Source organism: Diabrotica undecimpunctata, chromosome 9 (assembly GCF_040954645.1).
Source record: "Diabrotica undecimpunctata isolate CICGRU chromosome 9, icDiaUnde3, whole genome shotgun sequence".
NCBI classification, from domain to species: Eukaryota; Metazoa; Arthropoda; class Insecta; order Coleoptera; family Chrysomelidae; genus Diabrotica; species Diabrotica undecimpunctata.
The window spans coordinates 726,711-744,683 of NC_092811.1; the positions used below are offsets into that span (position 1 = coordinate 726,711).

Consider the following 17,973-nt stretch of genomic DNA (forward strand, 5'->3'; position numbering starts at 1 on the left):
TGTCTGTCAATGGTAATTGTCAATCAATACCTTTACGTCAACAACGTCATTACGTCAATGTACGTCACGTCAGGCTAGCAAGCTGAAGCTACTGACTGCTTTTTTTATTGTAGTAAACGTGTTTTCATTAAACATTTATTTATAATATAATTCCCGTTTAAATATGGGTTCCTCCAGAAGACGAGATCGTTCCAGATCTCGAGACAGACGAGACCGTTCCAGATCTAGGGACAGAGACCGAGACAGACGCGACAGGAAACGTAGTAGATCTCGAGACAGGTACAGAGATAGGGATCGTCGAAGAGACAGAAGCAGAAGTCGCGATCGCGAAAGGCGCCGTGAAAGAGAGCGATCTATAACACCACCAGAACCCGATGGCGATAAAATGATAGCAGACACTCTTGCTACTCTAGCTGCGACCAGAAACTTTGCCAGTTTAATTTCAAGAGAGGGAGATGGCAATTCAAACATGTCTACGGGTAAACTGCTGACATTAAATAAAGTGAATTCAGTAATTTTTGAATATAAAAACAATTTCTGATATCTTTAAAAGTACTTTTAAAGGTGTTCTTCCATGTAGTTTTACAACTAGCTTTTCAGTCTTGTATACAACACTGGTTACTGATATTGATATGCCTAGCCCACATAAAGTAATGTGGGGTATAATAGTTATCCAAGTTTTATCACATCACATAGTTGTACCAAATGTATGCAATTTATAATTCCACAATTAATCATTTTTTATTCTAATAGAGAGCAGTGACGATGAAAGAAGGAGAAAAAGGAGATCTAGATGGGGAGGTAGCGAACATGAGAAAATATTTATCCCTGGAATGCCTACCATATTACCACAGAACCTCAATAAGGAACAGGAGGAAGCATATTTACGTAAGTATAAACAACTTGAATGTGATATCATTGAATCCCAAAAAACGTTAAAAATTGTATTAAGGTATAATATATACATTTTTGAACGTTTTATTTTGATCTAACTGAATAAACTGGATTTTACTTAATAGATATTTATCAGTAAACTGTTCCAAAAGGTTTAGGGATATTTAGTATATTATAAGAGAAGCAAAGTATTGAAAGATATAATAATATTACAAAATGATAGTGAAGATTACCATGGCATGTATTTTTGAAGCAACTATAAAATTGTTATGTTCTGTCTAAATTACTAACATATATGTTTAATAGATTTAAAAAGAATGTTACATTTAATCAAAAACTTCTGTTTCAGAAATTCATGTCATATTTAATGCATAATAATGTAAATAATTTTATTCCAGACAAGAGATTGACCTCATAGTGTTAGTTTTAATGAATCTAATTATTTTAATTACAAATTCCTTCACAGGTTTCTTTCCCATGTTCTAGACATTTAAATAACTAATTATTTACTCCTTCTAGCATCTCTAATTCATTTTTTGACTTTTACAGGTTTAATCTGTTTAATTTTTCAGCAATTGTATAGAATTCAATCTAGGTTATTCTTTTTGTAATTAGCTTTTTGTTTCAGTTTGGTTAAACACTTGATATATATCAAGTTTTATATTGATTTATGTATTTACGATGTATTCTATCAATCCTAGTGTATTACAGTAAATTTTTAGTATTTATTCACACACTTATTTTAAACAGCTGTTTTTTAGGGTTGTAAACTGTGATCAAATTATTTCTTGTGTTAGTTTCGTCTGCAGCTATAGCATACATTAATTGTGGTAACAGTCGAGAGTGTTATAGCCAAAAAACTTCTAGATAGCAGATTTCTCTACCTATTTTATACCTCCCAGACAGATCTATATATTCTCAAGAAACTGTTAGGAAAAAGTTTTGTTTTTCTTATATTTCTCCATCTATTACATTTGCACAATTACACAAAAGATAAGCTTGTGTCTAATCTAATGATTTTCCATTTTGTCTTAAATAAAGTTAATGTTTAAATATCTGCAGGTGATGTAATAAGTGCTGCCTACTGAAATAACTGCAAGATGTACTTCATTATCTTTTCCACTGGTCAAGTTTTGTACAAATATCAATTGGTAACTCCTTAAAACAACTCTTAGGGTTTTAAGGGGTATTCTAAAGGTAATTTGAAGCTAATTTCAGCTATGATACATCCTATAAAAAAAATCAAAGAGATAAATCTACTAAATAATTTATTTTTTTGGTTTGAAGAATCCTAAATAAACAAATCAATATAAAATCTGATATATTAAGTTTTAAAACCCACTTATTAATGAATTAATAATTAATTCACTTTTTTCTAGGCAATCTCCAATTAATCACAATATTTTCTTTCAGAAATATTTAATAGAAATGGAAAAATGAAATATAACAGGCACAGATCAATAATTATCTCATATTTAGTTTTATGATACTTCATTACTGCCTTCCTTTTATGAATTCCAACATTTATGTAATATCCAGCAACAAAGCATTTTGAAATTAACTAAGTAATAATGAAATTTGTAAGTGAATTGTAAAATAGAACAACTTTTTTGTGGAAATTTTATTTGTTTTACATTCAATGTGATTTATGTGGTTGTTGTTTTGCTATGAAACTTATTCAATGCCTACAGCATTGATCATATTTGCTCCACTTGAAAATAATGGTACTGGTGTTAATGTAAATCACTGTCTGCTCCATGTTTGAGTGCTGTGTCATCTATATGTAACTTTTTCTTTATGAAAGTTTCTACTGTGTATTTTTATTATAATATTGAAAATTTTTAGTTTGTTTATTATTTTTAAGCAAACAATAACAAGAACCATGTAAAATTCCAATTTTTCTCACAGAATCTGCCAAATGTAGGCAACTTACAGTTTCTTGTTGCAGTATTGCCAGAGTTTCAATTTTACTTAAATAAAATTCCTTGATCTTACCACACATTTCCATATACATATAAATGTAGCTTGATTGGATGTCCTCTTTGGTCACTCACATTATAGTGAATAATATGTTCTTATCAATTTGATGAATAAACTACATCTATTATTGTCAATGATACCTTGTTTGTTTAATAGTTGTTAAAGGCATCAAAGATAGTTTTGTTCAACTTCCTTTTATAATCACTTTCACCACAAAAAAAGATTTTCAGACATTAACAAGTGTATTTTTAATAAAAATTTGTATTTGATTGTAAACAACTTTTCTAACAGTAGGGCTTTCACGCCCCTCTAACCCGTTTTTATTCTAGTTCAGCTGCAGATCGAAGAAGTGAGCCGCAAGCTGAGATCCGGCGACTTGGGCATCCCACCAAATCCCGAAGAAAGGTGTGGTTATTTCTACGTCGAAGCCATTGCAGCCCTGCGGCCGCTGTGGTTTGACAACACTTAAATTAAGATATTTATTCTTTTCACAACTACTAACGAAGGTGGAATTTTTAAAACGATCAACGAAAGGTTTCCGTTTATATAATGCATATCTAATAATTTGAATACATAGTTTTAATATGAGATAATTTTAAATTGTTTCATATATTTGTTTTAAAAAACAGTCAAACTGTGCTATCTTCGTCAAGATGTATGTGATTCATGTCCCTATTAAGATTCATTCGCTCATTGTTTTCTCATATATATGATATAATGAATGATTTATTTTTTATATTGTATCTTTTTTCTACCTACACAGCCTAAAATGGGTAAATTAAGCCGCTGTCCTTGCATATCTCTAACATATTAAACCAAGACATCAATATGATGGACAGTTATTGACACAGTGCTAGTTTTTGTGTTATTTAAATTTTCATTTTTGTGTCAAATTGTGTTAATGTCATAATTTGTTTCAAAACGAGTTGTTAGTTAGTTTCAAAGTTTTCAAAATGGTTAGTTTCAAAACAACTAACCATTACCATAGTGTTTGATTTCATAGGGTAAGTATATATTCATATGCTAATAACGGGGATACTAACATAACCTCTAATTAATTTGACATATCTTAATTCTCACATCGACGTTTTGATTTAATTCGTATAAATTGAATGACTGCACATGTGCAAAGAACCAACGGACCAAGTAAACGATTTCGAAATAAATTTTTTGTAAAAATTTTCAATTCTTTCATTTTATGAGGTCCATCGATTTGGTGATTAAGGACGTGAGGACCACATCAGTCATCTCAGAAACATAATAAAGTAGCAATTTTTGTGTACCAACAATATTTAACCTAAAAACTTTTATTTTTATTGTTTTTTTTTTATTTGCATTACTTTTCTTACCCTTTTTACCTCACTAAATATTCGTTCGTTGGCAATTAAAGATGGTAATTTCGTCATTAAAAATCCAGCTGATGTAAGTCTCCTAACTTATCCGGATCTTCAAAAATACCGATATTTCTGGTCAGTCCTACCATCTTATGTCAAGCTGCGGTGTCCAAGTAGCCGAAAAAATAGTGGTGCATGTTCAAATCATGTCCTAAACTGTAATCTTTTACTGTATTGTATTTAATAGGAATAAATCACAGTTTTAGTTGAAAATATTTTACATTCAATGTTGCGAGAAATAAAGTGTTATTTAATGTGAAAGTGTAATTAACAAAATAAGCACTTATAAATGCTTCCACATCTTTATTTTTGTTGCCAGAAAATATGGAAGAACAATTTGAAAGGTTTCCACTTTTATTAGGGTTTTGGGCCTGGTTTTGGACAACAACTTGTGTCATGCTAGCAATTAAACTTTGAAATTTCTTATTGGTCATTATTATAGGAGCATTTGGAACATCAGCTTCATCCTGTTGCTTTATTATGGATGATTCACTATGGTTAAAATATTTTGTTGATTCTGAGCTAAGTCCTGAAGTTTCTGTAAACTTAGAAGCACTTCTGAGTTTATACTCGCTCATTAGACGATATCCAAATCGTGGGATAGTCCAAACTAATATTCATACAGCACATTTAAACCAAAATTACCATTTATGGACTTAAATTCACAAAACAACAGTCTCACAAGTTTGAGAGTTTTTTTCCCTTCGTACAGCAAGTACTAATTCTTTTGTTGAGAAGGCCCCACGTTGTTGGTTGCCAGTTGTAAGATGGTGTTAAATAAACTATGTATTTTTTTGAGTCAGCGCTCATTTTGTTAATTACACAATTATTTTGTTTGTATAAGCAACACAAACTTAAAATAAAATAATTTTCTTATATTTTTGTTACCCAATAATCGATATCATGAAAGAGATTTAAAAATTCCACCTTTTGTTCAATCCTAGGGTAAGTTTTTATTTAAAAAGGGCATTTTTCACCGTATTTTTTTTGTGATATAATACAGTTGATTGAAAAGCGAAACTAACCTCACCTTAATGTAAATACATTCAAAAATGGTTTTAAATTGCCATTTTCAGTGTTGGGCATGGTAAATTATTTGATTCACTAATTTTATCTTATTTCTACACCAAAAAAGCATAGATTTAAAATGAACAACCAAATCAGAAAAACTGTACCAAATGGTTCTTATTGAATGGTCAGCCACATTTTCAAAAAGTAATGGTGTGATGATGACCATAATCCAAAGTTTGGACCAGGAGGAAAAGATTTTAAGGCAACGACCAATCAGTACAGAAGCCTCTACCCTCACTTCAATGTAAAGCATTCAAAAATGGTTTGAAATTGTCGTTTTCACTGTCGGACATGGACATGGTAAATTATTTGATTCAATAATTTTACCACATTTTTGCGCCAAAAAAGAATGTCTTGAACGTAGCTGATGTGATCAACCAATTCTGGTCATCTATTCACAGCCATGCTTTGAAATTTAGCCACAACGAACTCCATAAAGTGATTCGTATTGCCTGATGAGCCACATTTTCAAAAAGAACGGTGTGATGATGCCTTTAGTCCAAAATTTGGGCCAGCAGAAAACGATTTTAAGGCAACCACTAACCAGTATAGAAGCCTCTAACCTCACTGCAATGTAAATACATTCAAAAATGGTTTTAAATAGAAGTTTTCAGTGTTGGGCTTATTAACTAATTTTACCTCATTTCTACGTCACAAAAGCATGGACTTAAGTCAGTGGATGTGATCAGCCAATTCAGATCATCTAGTCATATGCATACTTTGAAATTTAGCCACAGAAACTTCACCAAATGATTCGTATTTCCTGATTAGCCACATTAAAAAAAAAAGAAGATGATGCCTGTAGTCCAAAATTTGGACCAGAAGAGAGATTTTAAGGCGAAGACCAACAATGCAGAAGCCTAAATGAAGGTAAGCTAAGCGGACGAAACAGATAAGATTGGAGAGGGAACCAACAAGTCAACAAGGCTGTTTTAAAAATTGACAGAAACAAATCACGTCACCAAATCTATTTCATAGAGATATATCGAGTAAGTGCTGTTATTTTGAAAGAATTAGATAATCGAAGTCTCCCTAGACCTAAAATAGATGCTGTCGAAGAAGTAATACACATTGGACCACACATTATACATATAAAACAAATAATGGAGTGCTCCTGTAGGTTTAAAGTTTGTATAAGTAAGGGTCAGACCACAATAAAGAGAATAGACAACATTAAAATGATAAAAATAACTGTACAGGACCGTAAGTTTCTTCATAAATGTCATCAATTTTTAGAAATTCATAATTTTCATTAATGATTTCAATTGATTGTTGCGCCATATTAGTTATTACAAAGTTGAAATATTACTAATGCAATTTCAGGACATCCTTGGTTTATTTTAGAAGAGTTGTCAAGAAGGCTACTAAAAGAAATTACAGTATAGGTAAATTTGGACGTCTTAATTAAATATTCAATCAAATGTTCTTTCAGTAGGCTCTACAAGTAGATAATATCGTTTGACCGATCTCAAAAGAGTTCGATTGGAAGAGAGAAGCCGTAGAACGTAGAATATGCAACTCAAGATCCCACAAAGAGACTTTGAAGCTAATATTTTAATCTTTTTAATTAATCAGTTGTTTTCAGGATGTAGGTTTGAAGAAAATAACTGTTTAAGCGATCGAATGCGTTGATATTCTTTATTGAATTGTCTTCCTTGGTTAGAATTAATTTTTTGGACGATTCCTCGATGAATTTTATTCGATTTTGCTTCGCTTGTATAGTTGAGTCAATATAAGGTCTACATCACGTGACTTATGATTTATTGGAGATCCAAATATTGCATAATCTTTCTAATAATGATGTCAAAAGATGCCACAATTCATAGATTGTTTTAGACCCTTAAAAAATTAATGGGGATCGTCTCTGACTCAAATAATTTCTTACAAACGTTTTTGATCACGTGATGAACAACTTATATTCATTCAACTGTTGGTAGTTTCTTTGGGAATGTAGTAAAGATACGTGAATGAACTTTATTTTAATCGGTTTGATCATCGGATATTTCGTCATCGGATACATCGTCTTATTTCCTCATTTGGCAAAAATAGTTCGGCAGGAAAAGTATCTCCGTTTTATATTCTAACTTTATTCGAATCTCTAGAATTTAGAGATTCTTTATACATGAGATCAGGCTCTATATGTCAAGGACTCTGTTAATACACTATACTTCACTTACTGTACATACTTTGTGCAGTAAACTATTGAAGAAGCTACATCCAAGCGTCGTAAATAAAGTTATAAATGTGCTACAGAATCAAACTATGAAGAAGATTGAATGAAATACGAGGTGTGGCAATTAAATAACTGGACATGTGCTTTTACCGGCAAACAGGTAGCATGCTGAGACTAATTTGGACGCGTCTCTACTTATTGATGTTCTCCTGACCTTGAGCTCGGTGGTCGCGAGTGTGCGCCGGTTCAGTTTCGCTGCAATCATCGCCCGTTCAAGTCCTGGTGCTAGATCTCGTCGAAAAAATGCAAAGTATTCAGATGGAGCAATGAGTTCTTGTGAAATTAAGATAATCAAGTACATAATCTCATGTCATGTTAAAGGAAGTGAATGTTTATCGCAAAGATTAGTTTTTCATCAGTTCAAACGTTTAAAAGCGACTTGAAAAGACCTCAACGTCAAAAACATCTAGTAACTTGGTCAGCAAAAGTCTTAGTTTTAGAGTATCCCAGTTCCTACTGAAATCTCAGGAATTAACAAAGTATCCGTCAGATTTTGCAATAAATCATTGAACATGCAGAAATTTTGCATAAAAATGCTGCTAAAACTTCTCAGTCCGAAGAAAAAAAAACGGAGAATGATTGGAGCACCCACTCTCTTCGCTCAATCTGGCCCTCCTGACTTGTTTTATTTCCTAAATGAAATCGTAGTTTACGAGAACAAGATTTGACAAAATCTTGTGTGAAAGCAGAAGCGTCGTAGGGATCGACTAGGAGAGTACATCATCATCATCATAGCTCGTTATGAGCCAAGGCCTTCTTCAGAAGAATTCTCCATTTACCTCTGTCTATGGCAACTCTTCTCCATGCTTTCATCATCATCCAGCCTCAAGAGTCCACTGCTGAACATAGGCCTCTTCCTCATGTTTCCAACCCCGTCTATCTTGCGCCGCTCTCATCCAGTTTTTATTGAGTCTTCTTAAATCGTCAGTCCATCTTGTAGGTGGTCGACCGACGCTTCTCTTGTCTTCCCTTGGCCTCCATTCCAATAACCTCTTTGTCCATCGCCCATCTGTCATTCTGGCTATGTGTCCTGCCCATCTCCATTTTAGTCTGGCTATCTTCTCGATGACGTCAGTCACTCCGGTTCTTCTCCTGATGTCTTCGTTGGTTATTCTGTCTCGTAGAGTTATTCTTCTCTGCGTGACTCTCAGTTTGGTAGCTGCTGCTTTTGTTAAGGTAAGTGCTTCTGCTCCGTACGTCAAGACTGGGAGGACGCACTGATCAAATACCTTTCTCTTTAGGCATGTGGGCAGCTCACTTTTAAAAGTTTCTCTCAGTTTTCCAAATGCTGCCCACCCAACGCCGATTCTTCTCTTCAATTCATGAGTCTGGTTATCCCTGCCAATCATAATTTCATGTCCCAGGTATTTATATCTATCTACGAGTTCTATTTCTTTTCCACCAATACTGATGTTCTGGTTGGGTACCAAATTGGTCATGATTTTTGTTTTCGAGATATTTATATTTAAACCTACACTTTCTGTAGCCACAACGAGTTCCTGTACCATCTCTCTTGCCATACCTAGATCTTCAGCTATTATAAGTATATCATCGGCGAAACGTAAGTTGTTTAGATATTCTCCATCTATTTTTATTCCCTTTGTCATCCAATCCAAATTCTTAAAAGCATGTTCTAGCACCGTATTAAAAAGTTTAGGTTACATTGGGTCTCCTTGTCTAACCCCCCGTTCTATTTTTATGCGATTACTGTTAGTATGTAATCTGACAGTGGTTGTTGCCTGCAGGTATATTTTGTATAATAATTTAGTATATCTATAATCTAGCCTGCATTCTTTAAGCGCCTGTAATATTTTGCTTAGCTCAACTGTGTCAAAGGCTTTGTGAAAATCGATAAATATTAGAACTAGAGGTTTATTGTATTCCACTGCTTTCTCTATTAGGGTTTTTATACTTTGTAGATGGTCATTTGTTCCGTAACTTTTTCGGAATCCTGCCTGTTCCCTTGGTTGATAAGTCTCTAATTTTCTTTCCATTCTCTTAATTAGTATTCGCGTAAACAACTTATATATATGGCTGAGGAGGCTAATCGGTCTGTAATTCTCTAAATTTGCTTTATCTCCTGCTTTGTGTAATAGAATCATAGTAGCGTTGTTCCAGTCTGTTGGAATATTGGCGCTGTGAAGGCAGATATTGAAAAGTTGTTTAATTTTTTCAAGTAATACATCCCCTCCAATTTTGAGTGCTTCTGATACTATTCCATCTTCACCCGGGGTTAGATTATTTTTCATTTTCTTCAGGGCTTCTTTGATTTCTGATTTTGTTATATCGGGCATTAAATCTGATCCTTGGTTTAATACCCCAGTTTTTAGTGTAATTGGAGGTTCCGTATTGTTATCTTTTTTTCTTGATCTATATAACTCTGTGTAGAACTCTTCGACTATTCTTAATATTTCATCTCTGTTCGTTGTTTCTTCTCCAGTGCTGTTTCTCAGTTTGTTAATTTCTATTTTCCCCTTTTGTACGCTCCTCTTCAAAACTTTCATGTTCTTATTTTGCTCTATTGCCTGTTTTGTTTTTTCTACATTGTAGTTTCTTATGTCTTTTCTTATTGCCTTTGTGATCGTCTTATTTATTTGATTTATCGCTTCTTTGCTTGTAGTGTTATCTCCTTTCATTTGTCGCCTTAGTTCTATAAGGGTTTTCGTGGGTTGACTCAGTTTTTCATCTTTTTTGCTTGTCGGACAATATTTAGTTTGAGCCTGTTGTATTGTGTTGACTATTTGTTTGTTCAATATGTCTCCATGCTTTAACTTCAATAGATTTTAAATCGCCCTCTAAGTGTTCTTGATACCTAAGTCTCAGTATTCCTCTGTTGTCTAATCGGCTCTCTTCGGTCAAAAACTTTTCTCTCGCCTAATTACGTGCCCTATCCAACTAAGGCGTGCTACCTTAATGGATTTTACAACGTCAGGTTCCCCAAAACTTCTATAATACTCAAAATTGCAACGCCTGTGCCACAAACCTCAAACCGCAAAGGTGATTTCAGGTTGGTAAAGGATCTTGGAGGCAGTATGCATTACCGATGTTGATACTGTAATAAAACTCCTAGTAACGTTCACCGTTTTCGACAAAACAATCGGAAGTTCTAGAAACAGAACTCAGCTTCTGCAAACAAATGCTACTCTCACGTCCCCGAAGGCTTTTTTCGCGTAACCACTGGAAGCATGACATAAAATGGGTGTGCGTTATGTATCAGACGAGACAGTAGTAGTAGGAAGGAAGTAAACTCAGACAGAAAATTCTGGTACTCCAGATTGGCTGTTGAGCAGAGCGTTAACGCCTCCTTCCGGTAGAAAACCTGTTACGAAAACTTCCAGTAGAGTACATCGAAGAACATAAACAATTTGCAACCAAGAAAATATTTTCGAGCGCCATTTAGTTTTGTTAATTGCCACATCTCATATAGTCATTCTTATAATTAAAAATGTACATCATTCTAAAATCTATTTCACTTTCAACTAGATGGATATTGGAACACCAAACGCCAATTACGATAAAGTTGTGCGAATTACGTATTTTAATCCAGCCATTTGCGAAACGATTGGAAGTTCAGCATTTATGCAGTGGCGTATCTGCGAAATTTTAGCGCTATCAGACTCGACCTAAACGAGCCCTTGTAAAACCTGCACGAGTAAATCCCAATATAATCGGCGTTTGTTGTACATGTCGCATTAAATTACAATGTTTAATTTAGTTTTTAATAATTTTATGAAACGTAAACATTTTTTTTATATTCTTCGTTTCTTGTTTGTCCAGATCACCCTCTCCGGAGCCGATTTATAGCAGCGATGGTAAACGTCTGAATACTAGGGAGTTTCGTACGAGAAAACGTCTTGAAGAAGACAGGCACACTTTGGTTCTTAGAATGCAAAGTATCAATCCTGAATTCAAGCCGCCTCTCGATTATAAGTAAGTAATCGTTTATAGTTTGAAACCAAATCGTAGGTGCATCATTCCACATTTTTTTTTATATTTCCAGACCGCCAGTAACCAGAGTTAGCGACAAAGTGATGATACCTCAAGAAGAACACCCGGAAATTAACTTTGTGGGTCTTTTAATCGGTCCTAGAGGAAATACCTTAAAGAGTAAGTCCGGTTGATCTGGTTATATAAAATATATTTATAACACACATTTGCAGCGATGGAAAAAGAAACTGGTGCGAAGATTATCATACGAGGAAAAGGATCTGTCAAGGAGGGAAAAGTCGGGAGAAAGGATGGACAGCCGCTTCCGGGAGAAGACGAACCGTTACATGCCTATATTACGGCCACCAATCCGGAGTGTGTTAAGAAAGCTGTAGAAAGGGTAAGGATTTTTTAGGAGGGTAATGTCATTAGTTTTTTTTTTTATTTAATAATATCCAGTACTCTTCTAGACCAGCTTTACTTGTAGGTATTTGATCTTTAGTTCGTGTCGTCTACTTGATCTCTTTGACATATTAAATTCCTCATATACTACCAATATAGAATACAGCCGTGTTGATAGCTATCGAAAGCTAATAGTAAACATTTTTACAAAATTTAAAACTTAGGGCAATTTCGTTATCTTCTGTCGTCTTCAGAAATTATAACAGCTTAGAACTTTTCCAATGTTATTACGGGAGAGCTTACATATTGTTTTATCATTTTAAGTATCGACAGTAGTTCTAAAGTTCAATAATAAATGAAAAAAAAAAAAGTTTTTAAAAAATCTTCATTTGCGTACTCTTTCGTCTACAAATTGGGCACTAGTACGCAAGTGCGTATTTTTGTCCCAAAACTAAAATGTATAAAACTCCAAATAAAAGAGATGGTAGGCGCTTAGAAGAAACCAATCTTTATTGAAAAAACCAAAGTAAAATCATCATCATCAGTAGCTCGTTAAACCCTTTCTGGGTCCTGGCTAATATCGCTAAAGTAAAATACTAAATGTTTATCTAAAAGAGAACTGTATTTGACGAGGTCATTGAAAATCTGAAAGAGCTGGTCTTTATTGGCTTTGAAAGCTTTAAAACAATATCGTCCTTTCGAAAAAGGCATTTTCCGTTGTCTCGCTAAAACGAAATGTGGCCAGTCGCTTAAAAAATACGCCTTCACATAACCATCATCATTTACTTGGCAGACTTTGGCGACAATTAATAATCTGTATGATTTTTTTCCAAAAACCTTCACTACGACAAAGTCATCAGGTAAAATATTTGGTACAACATCAATGCCTTCCTCTTCATCGTTATCGGAAAAATGAATGTCACAAGAATCAATACTTTCTTGATAGGAGAGTGCCACTGATTCATCAGATGATGATTCGTCGAAAACTTTCCTTTTGGCAGCACGAACTTTAGCGCTTTGAGATTTGCTCTTTTGATTCTTCAGTAATGCTTTCCTCTCCTTCTCTTTTTCTGCTTCCTTCTTTTCTTCTTGTTCTTCTAAAAGTCGCTCCTTATTAAATGTCGATGTTAGTAGGGTTGACTTCAAACTTTTCCTGGTTCGTTTAGTTCGTTAGTGAGAAAATTCCTGTAGACCGAAAGCCCTCTCTTGCAATATCTACAGTAGCAGTTTTTGCAAATGCTGTGGAAAAGAGACCAGCCACATGGTAAATGGGGAAAACCTGTCCTGGATGGGAACTGGTCCAGCTGTCAGCGACGCTCTCATAATAAGCTTTTAATGGTTTGAAAAATGCCCGATTGAGTGGCAGGGTCTTATGGCTGCTATATGGTGGCAGACTTAATAAATGGATGAAATTATCTTTTGCAAATGTTACTGCTTCGAGATTTGTATGCGATACATGATTATCTAGAATCAGAAGAACGGGGTTCTCCTCTGTTGGACTTGTATGTTTTTTAAAATGCTCGAGGTACTTAATATACTTAATAAACTAAATTCCAGGCAGTGGGCCTGTCTTTGATTAGAAAAAGATTCATCCGTTTTCGAGCAAATAAGAAAAATGGAGGGGCATGGTGACCAGTTGCACTCATACAACAGACAACCGTAATTATTTGTCCTTGCTCGGCAACTACAGCTTTTGCTACATCTCTCTTTCCAACTAGGGCAACATGTTTGGGCAGATGGTTTGGGACTGTCTGAATTTCCGTTTCATTAACGTTATGGATACGGTTGGGAGGTAACTTATATTTTTTCATAGTGTTCTCCGAAATTTCAAAATACTGAGCTTATTGCACTCTATTGAAGCCCATGGTTCTAGCAATACTTGTTTTTCCGTGGAAGAGGTAAAGATAGCCGGTTCCTTTTCATGAAAGATCTAGTGAAGTCCCGACCAGCCAATTGATTTACAGGTGAAAATGGATGTTCAATACGGTTTCTTACACAATAAGAGTAAATTAACAAACGCAATGACTTCAGCATCATTCCATAAAATCGTTTGTCGAGTTCTTTGCAATGCTGAACGATTTCGGTTTCTTGGATCTTGGTTAGAACTGCTTTAAATCTGCCTAAAGACTGGACGCAATTTCCTTTTTTCAACCTTTGCTGTAGTGTCGCTTCATGAAATCCCACAGCTTTTGCTCTCTGACGTATAGAAACGACATTATTAATAAGTTCACGAGCTTCGCACAAAATAACTTCTGTCATAGGCTTGCGCTCTGATTTTCTTTTGTAGTTTCTGGAAAACAGAAACCAAGATTTAGATGAATTGAATATTTAACTTTCGATAACTGTCGCGTATTTTTGCCCCATTCGGCAACACTGTCAAAATCATCTGTTGAGATTTTAAGGACTTAACCTCAGTCGAAAACTCGTAACATAACCCACAATCAAGCCAAGAAAACACCCGAATAAACTAATTCAACGAAAAATGCCAAAATTTGATTTTATCACAAATTAATTTTGTTATGCCAATATTACAGTGTAATTGTAAAAAATAATATTTACCTCATAGTTTGTAAACAACGCCTTGAATCAGCTTTAAACTTGGAACAACACATATGACACAGTTGCCAAACGTTTGTAAGTAAAATCGGTTCAAACTGGACGTTAGCGTTAAATTTAAATGAGGTGCGTTCTTTAGCCCTGTGCATGTTTTTATCCCCAACTACCCTATGGACCGGGTTTATCGATCACGTGACCTTCCGCATTTATTTCACGTGGTCTTTAATTGCAACTGTCAGTTTATTTGTATATGTCTATGACCTTGGCTACTTCCCTCTTTTTAAGTTATGAGTGTACTGTCAGTTTTATGATGTACACTATATTGGACATGTGAACGTACATTATTCGTTGAAACATAACTTTTTTTCCAGATCAAAGAAGTCATACGTCAAGGAGTAGAAGTACCAGAAAATCAAAACGATCTCAGGCGAATGCAACTGAGAGAACTCGCACAACTAAACGGTACATTAAGAGAGAATGACGGCATGAGATGTAACAATTGCGGAGCTACGGATCATAAATCTTGGCTGGTAAGTATTAAACCTCGATGTTATCTATACAGTTCCTCAAGTCGCTTCTACATGATTTAATGACTCAATGTAATTGTTTTTCCTGAGGTTAAGTTGTTGATCTTTTTGTACACAATTTTAGTGTCCAGATAAACCGAACATTACCAACAGTATCGTTTGCTCGAGTTGTGGAGCAGCTGGTCACATAGCTCGCGATTGTCGCTCCAAACGACCGGGACAAGGAGGTCCCCCGTTGCCGGGACAAGGGGACAAAGCGAAAATAGACGAGGAATATCTGTCTCTAATGGCTGAATTAGGCGAAGGTCCACAGCCTGTTTTTATGCAGAACGGAAACAATCACCAGAGAAAGCAACCAGCGCCTCCTCCAGGTTTGTATTTTTATTTATCCAAAAATTCTTACTCGATACTAATATTAAAACTCTTCATTTCAGTTTCAAGTTTCAACATTTTCGAAAGTCAAGCACCCCCTCGACCTATCATGCCTCCGCCAATGCCAGGAGCCCCGATGCAAATGTTACAGAGCGGCAGCATCCCTCCGCCGTCGTGGCCGGCTCCGGCGCCGATGCCGTGGCCTCCGGCGCCGCCTCCGGGAATTATGCCACCGCCTCCTCCACCGGGAGCGTCCAGTCCACCGCAAACGATGATACCGCCTCCGTGGTCGTCGAATCAACCGCCACCACCGGGAGCGCCGCCACCGTTCGCGTCTTGGCCGCCGAGCAGTTTCCCTCCACCGCCGCCACCCGGAATAGACGTCAATTCTTTGCTGACGTCACCACCTCCGCCGCCGCCGTCTTAAATGCGCTCCAGAAGGGCGAAAGTTTAGTGTTAAGAAGTTGGTAGTTTTAGTTGTGAAGAAGTGGTTGTTCCTGTAGAACGTCCCGAGGAAATGTTTTGATCTTTGGATTATATTGATTATTATTTCTAGCTTGATTATAATTTTTAACCAATTTAGTTAGCGTTGGTGACCTCGATAACAATTCAAAGGTAGTAACCAAATGGATTTGGCATTTTTCGTAATGTTTTTAATTTTCTCCGTACTTTAGCATCTATTTTTTGCACTAATACTGTCTTGTCGAAAATTTGTAGGTAAAATACAGAAAATTACATAGAAGCAGGAAAAATCGTGCAAAAAAAATATCATACTTAACTTGTTTAGTTTTCTTCGCAATATCTGGTGTAGACAGTCATGATGAAACCACATAACATATACATTGTTTGCTTTTAAATCGGCTGCACACGTCCTCTGACATTTCTACATCGTCACAGTGTGACCAACTGCTTAAAAATGTCACTAAAACCTATTTTAGAATTATTCTGAATTGAGTACATCATAGCCTAAGATCCCACTGCATGATCACTATATTCATAACGTAGTTCATCAGAGTCACATTTTTACATAAATTTAAAATTGGGAGAGCACATTCATAGTAAGTTGCCAGTCAAAAAGTGGCCGCTAATATTTTTAATTCAATTAATAGTAATTAATTTTTGACAAAATTTTTATTTTTTAAATAAAATACGCTGCTCATGACGTATGTGCATGTTTTTTTTATATCAAATTAAAGCTAATTTTTTTTTTCTTAACGTGATGATATGTTTGCCTGAGAAAAAATGGTCGAAAATTAGAGTTTCCAGCTGTTAAAAATGCGAGGTAGCAAAGATAAAATAAAATACAACTAGCCGCGCAACGCTACTGGTTTAAAGTGTCAGTTTAATAAGTTTTTAAAGTATGCGTCCATAGATATATAATAACTAGTGATTTTACCCGTCACAATGTGACGAAGGATCCAACCGATTGTCATCTATAGTCTGAACAGACGTCAACTTGAATCTAAAAAATTAGCTTTCATTTTATATAAAAAAAACATGCATATAATTTATGAGCAGTGTATTTTATTTAAAAAATAAATGAACGAAATAAAACATTTGTCAAAAACTAATTACTATTAATTAAATTAAAAATATTTGCGGCCACTTTTTGACTGACAACCTATTATCAATGTGTTCTCCTAATTTTAATTGTATGTAAAAATGAGAGTTTGATGAACGTAGTGATCCTGTAGTGGGATCTTGTAGTATCAAATTCTCAAGAAAATAAAATCACTTTAAATATTTTGTCGATAGTTTATATCGTTTTTAATTTATAATAATATCTATTTCGCACATATTTCTGCGAATATATCAACTTCAAAATTGACTATGTGCAATGAATTTATAAGAAAATATCCAATAAAAGTGCAAAAGCAAGTTACGTAAAGTTGGTTGCCTACCGCACGTAAAGACAATATCGCTTTAGATAAATCAGGAGGCAAATCTAAAAAGGTTTTCGTAAACCATTGTTTCAGTTTTGCTTGATTCTATTGTTTTTACATGTGACTTACTGTTTCTTCCTTCCATTATTGTTACCTTTTAATCATTTATGTGAGTATATAAAAAAAATAAGAGAAAGAATTCAGCCTTTTTTAGCACTAGCTCCCATTATATATCTTATGCATCTTTTTCGGTGCTCTACAAATGTTTGTTGTAGCATAAAGAAGAGAACAAGAATGTTGCATAATATATGACGCCCTGGTCCTTTTTTCTTTATCAAAAGAATTAATTTTGAACATTTATTTTATTGGACTCATGTCTCGTATATTAAGTAAAACAATAAATATTAAAATATTTAAATCTTACAAAGTGTTATAAAAGAAATTAACAATACTTACATTGAGATATCATTTTATCCCAACGTTAAAAATTTTCTTTTTAAGATATTTTGTAGGTGTCACATTTGGAATATTAAAAACGTATTTTGACCTTTTTTTGTTTAATTTATTCTTCAATTCCTTTTTACAGCATTATAAAAATAGATTGACTAAGAAGTTTGTGAAGGTAAATATTTTAAAAGAAACTATTATAGTGATAACCCAGTCGCCAGTTTTACTTATTAGAATGTTGCTGATTGCCTAATCACTGGTGACTAATTTCTCAAACTTGAATTAAT

At 34.6% G+C, this 17,973-nt stretch overlaps 1 protein-coding gene across 1 annotated transcript; it reads left to right on the forward strand.

Moving 5' to 3' along the window:
- Window positions 1-54: 54 nt before the first annotated feature.
- Window positions 55-17,789, forward strand: SF1 (splicing factor 1). The gene is made up of 9 exons (XM_072542497.1): window positions 55-479; window positions 754-888; window positions 3,204-3,279; window positions 11,350-11,502; window positions 11,573-11,679; window positions 11,733-11,899; window positions 14,829-14,987; window positions 15,109-15,355; window positions 15,419-17,789. The coding sequence occupies exons 1-9, from the start codon at window positions 164-166 to the stop codon at window positions 15,781-15,783; spliced, it is 1,725 nt and encodes a 574-aa protein (XP_072398598.1). The 5' UTR covers window positions 55-163; the 3' UTR covers window positions 15,784-17,789.
- The last annotated feature ends 184 nt before the right edge of the window (window positions 17,790-17,973 follow it).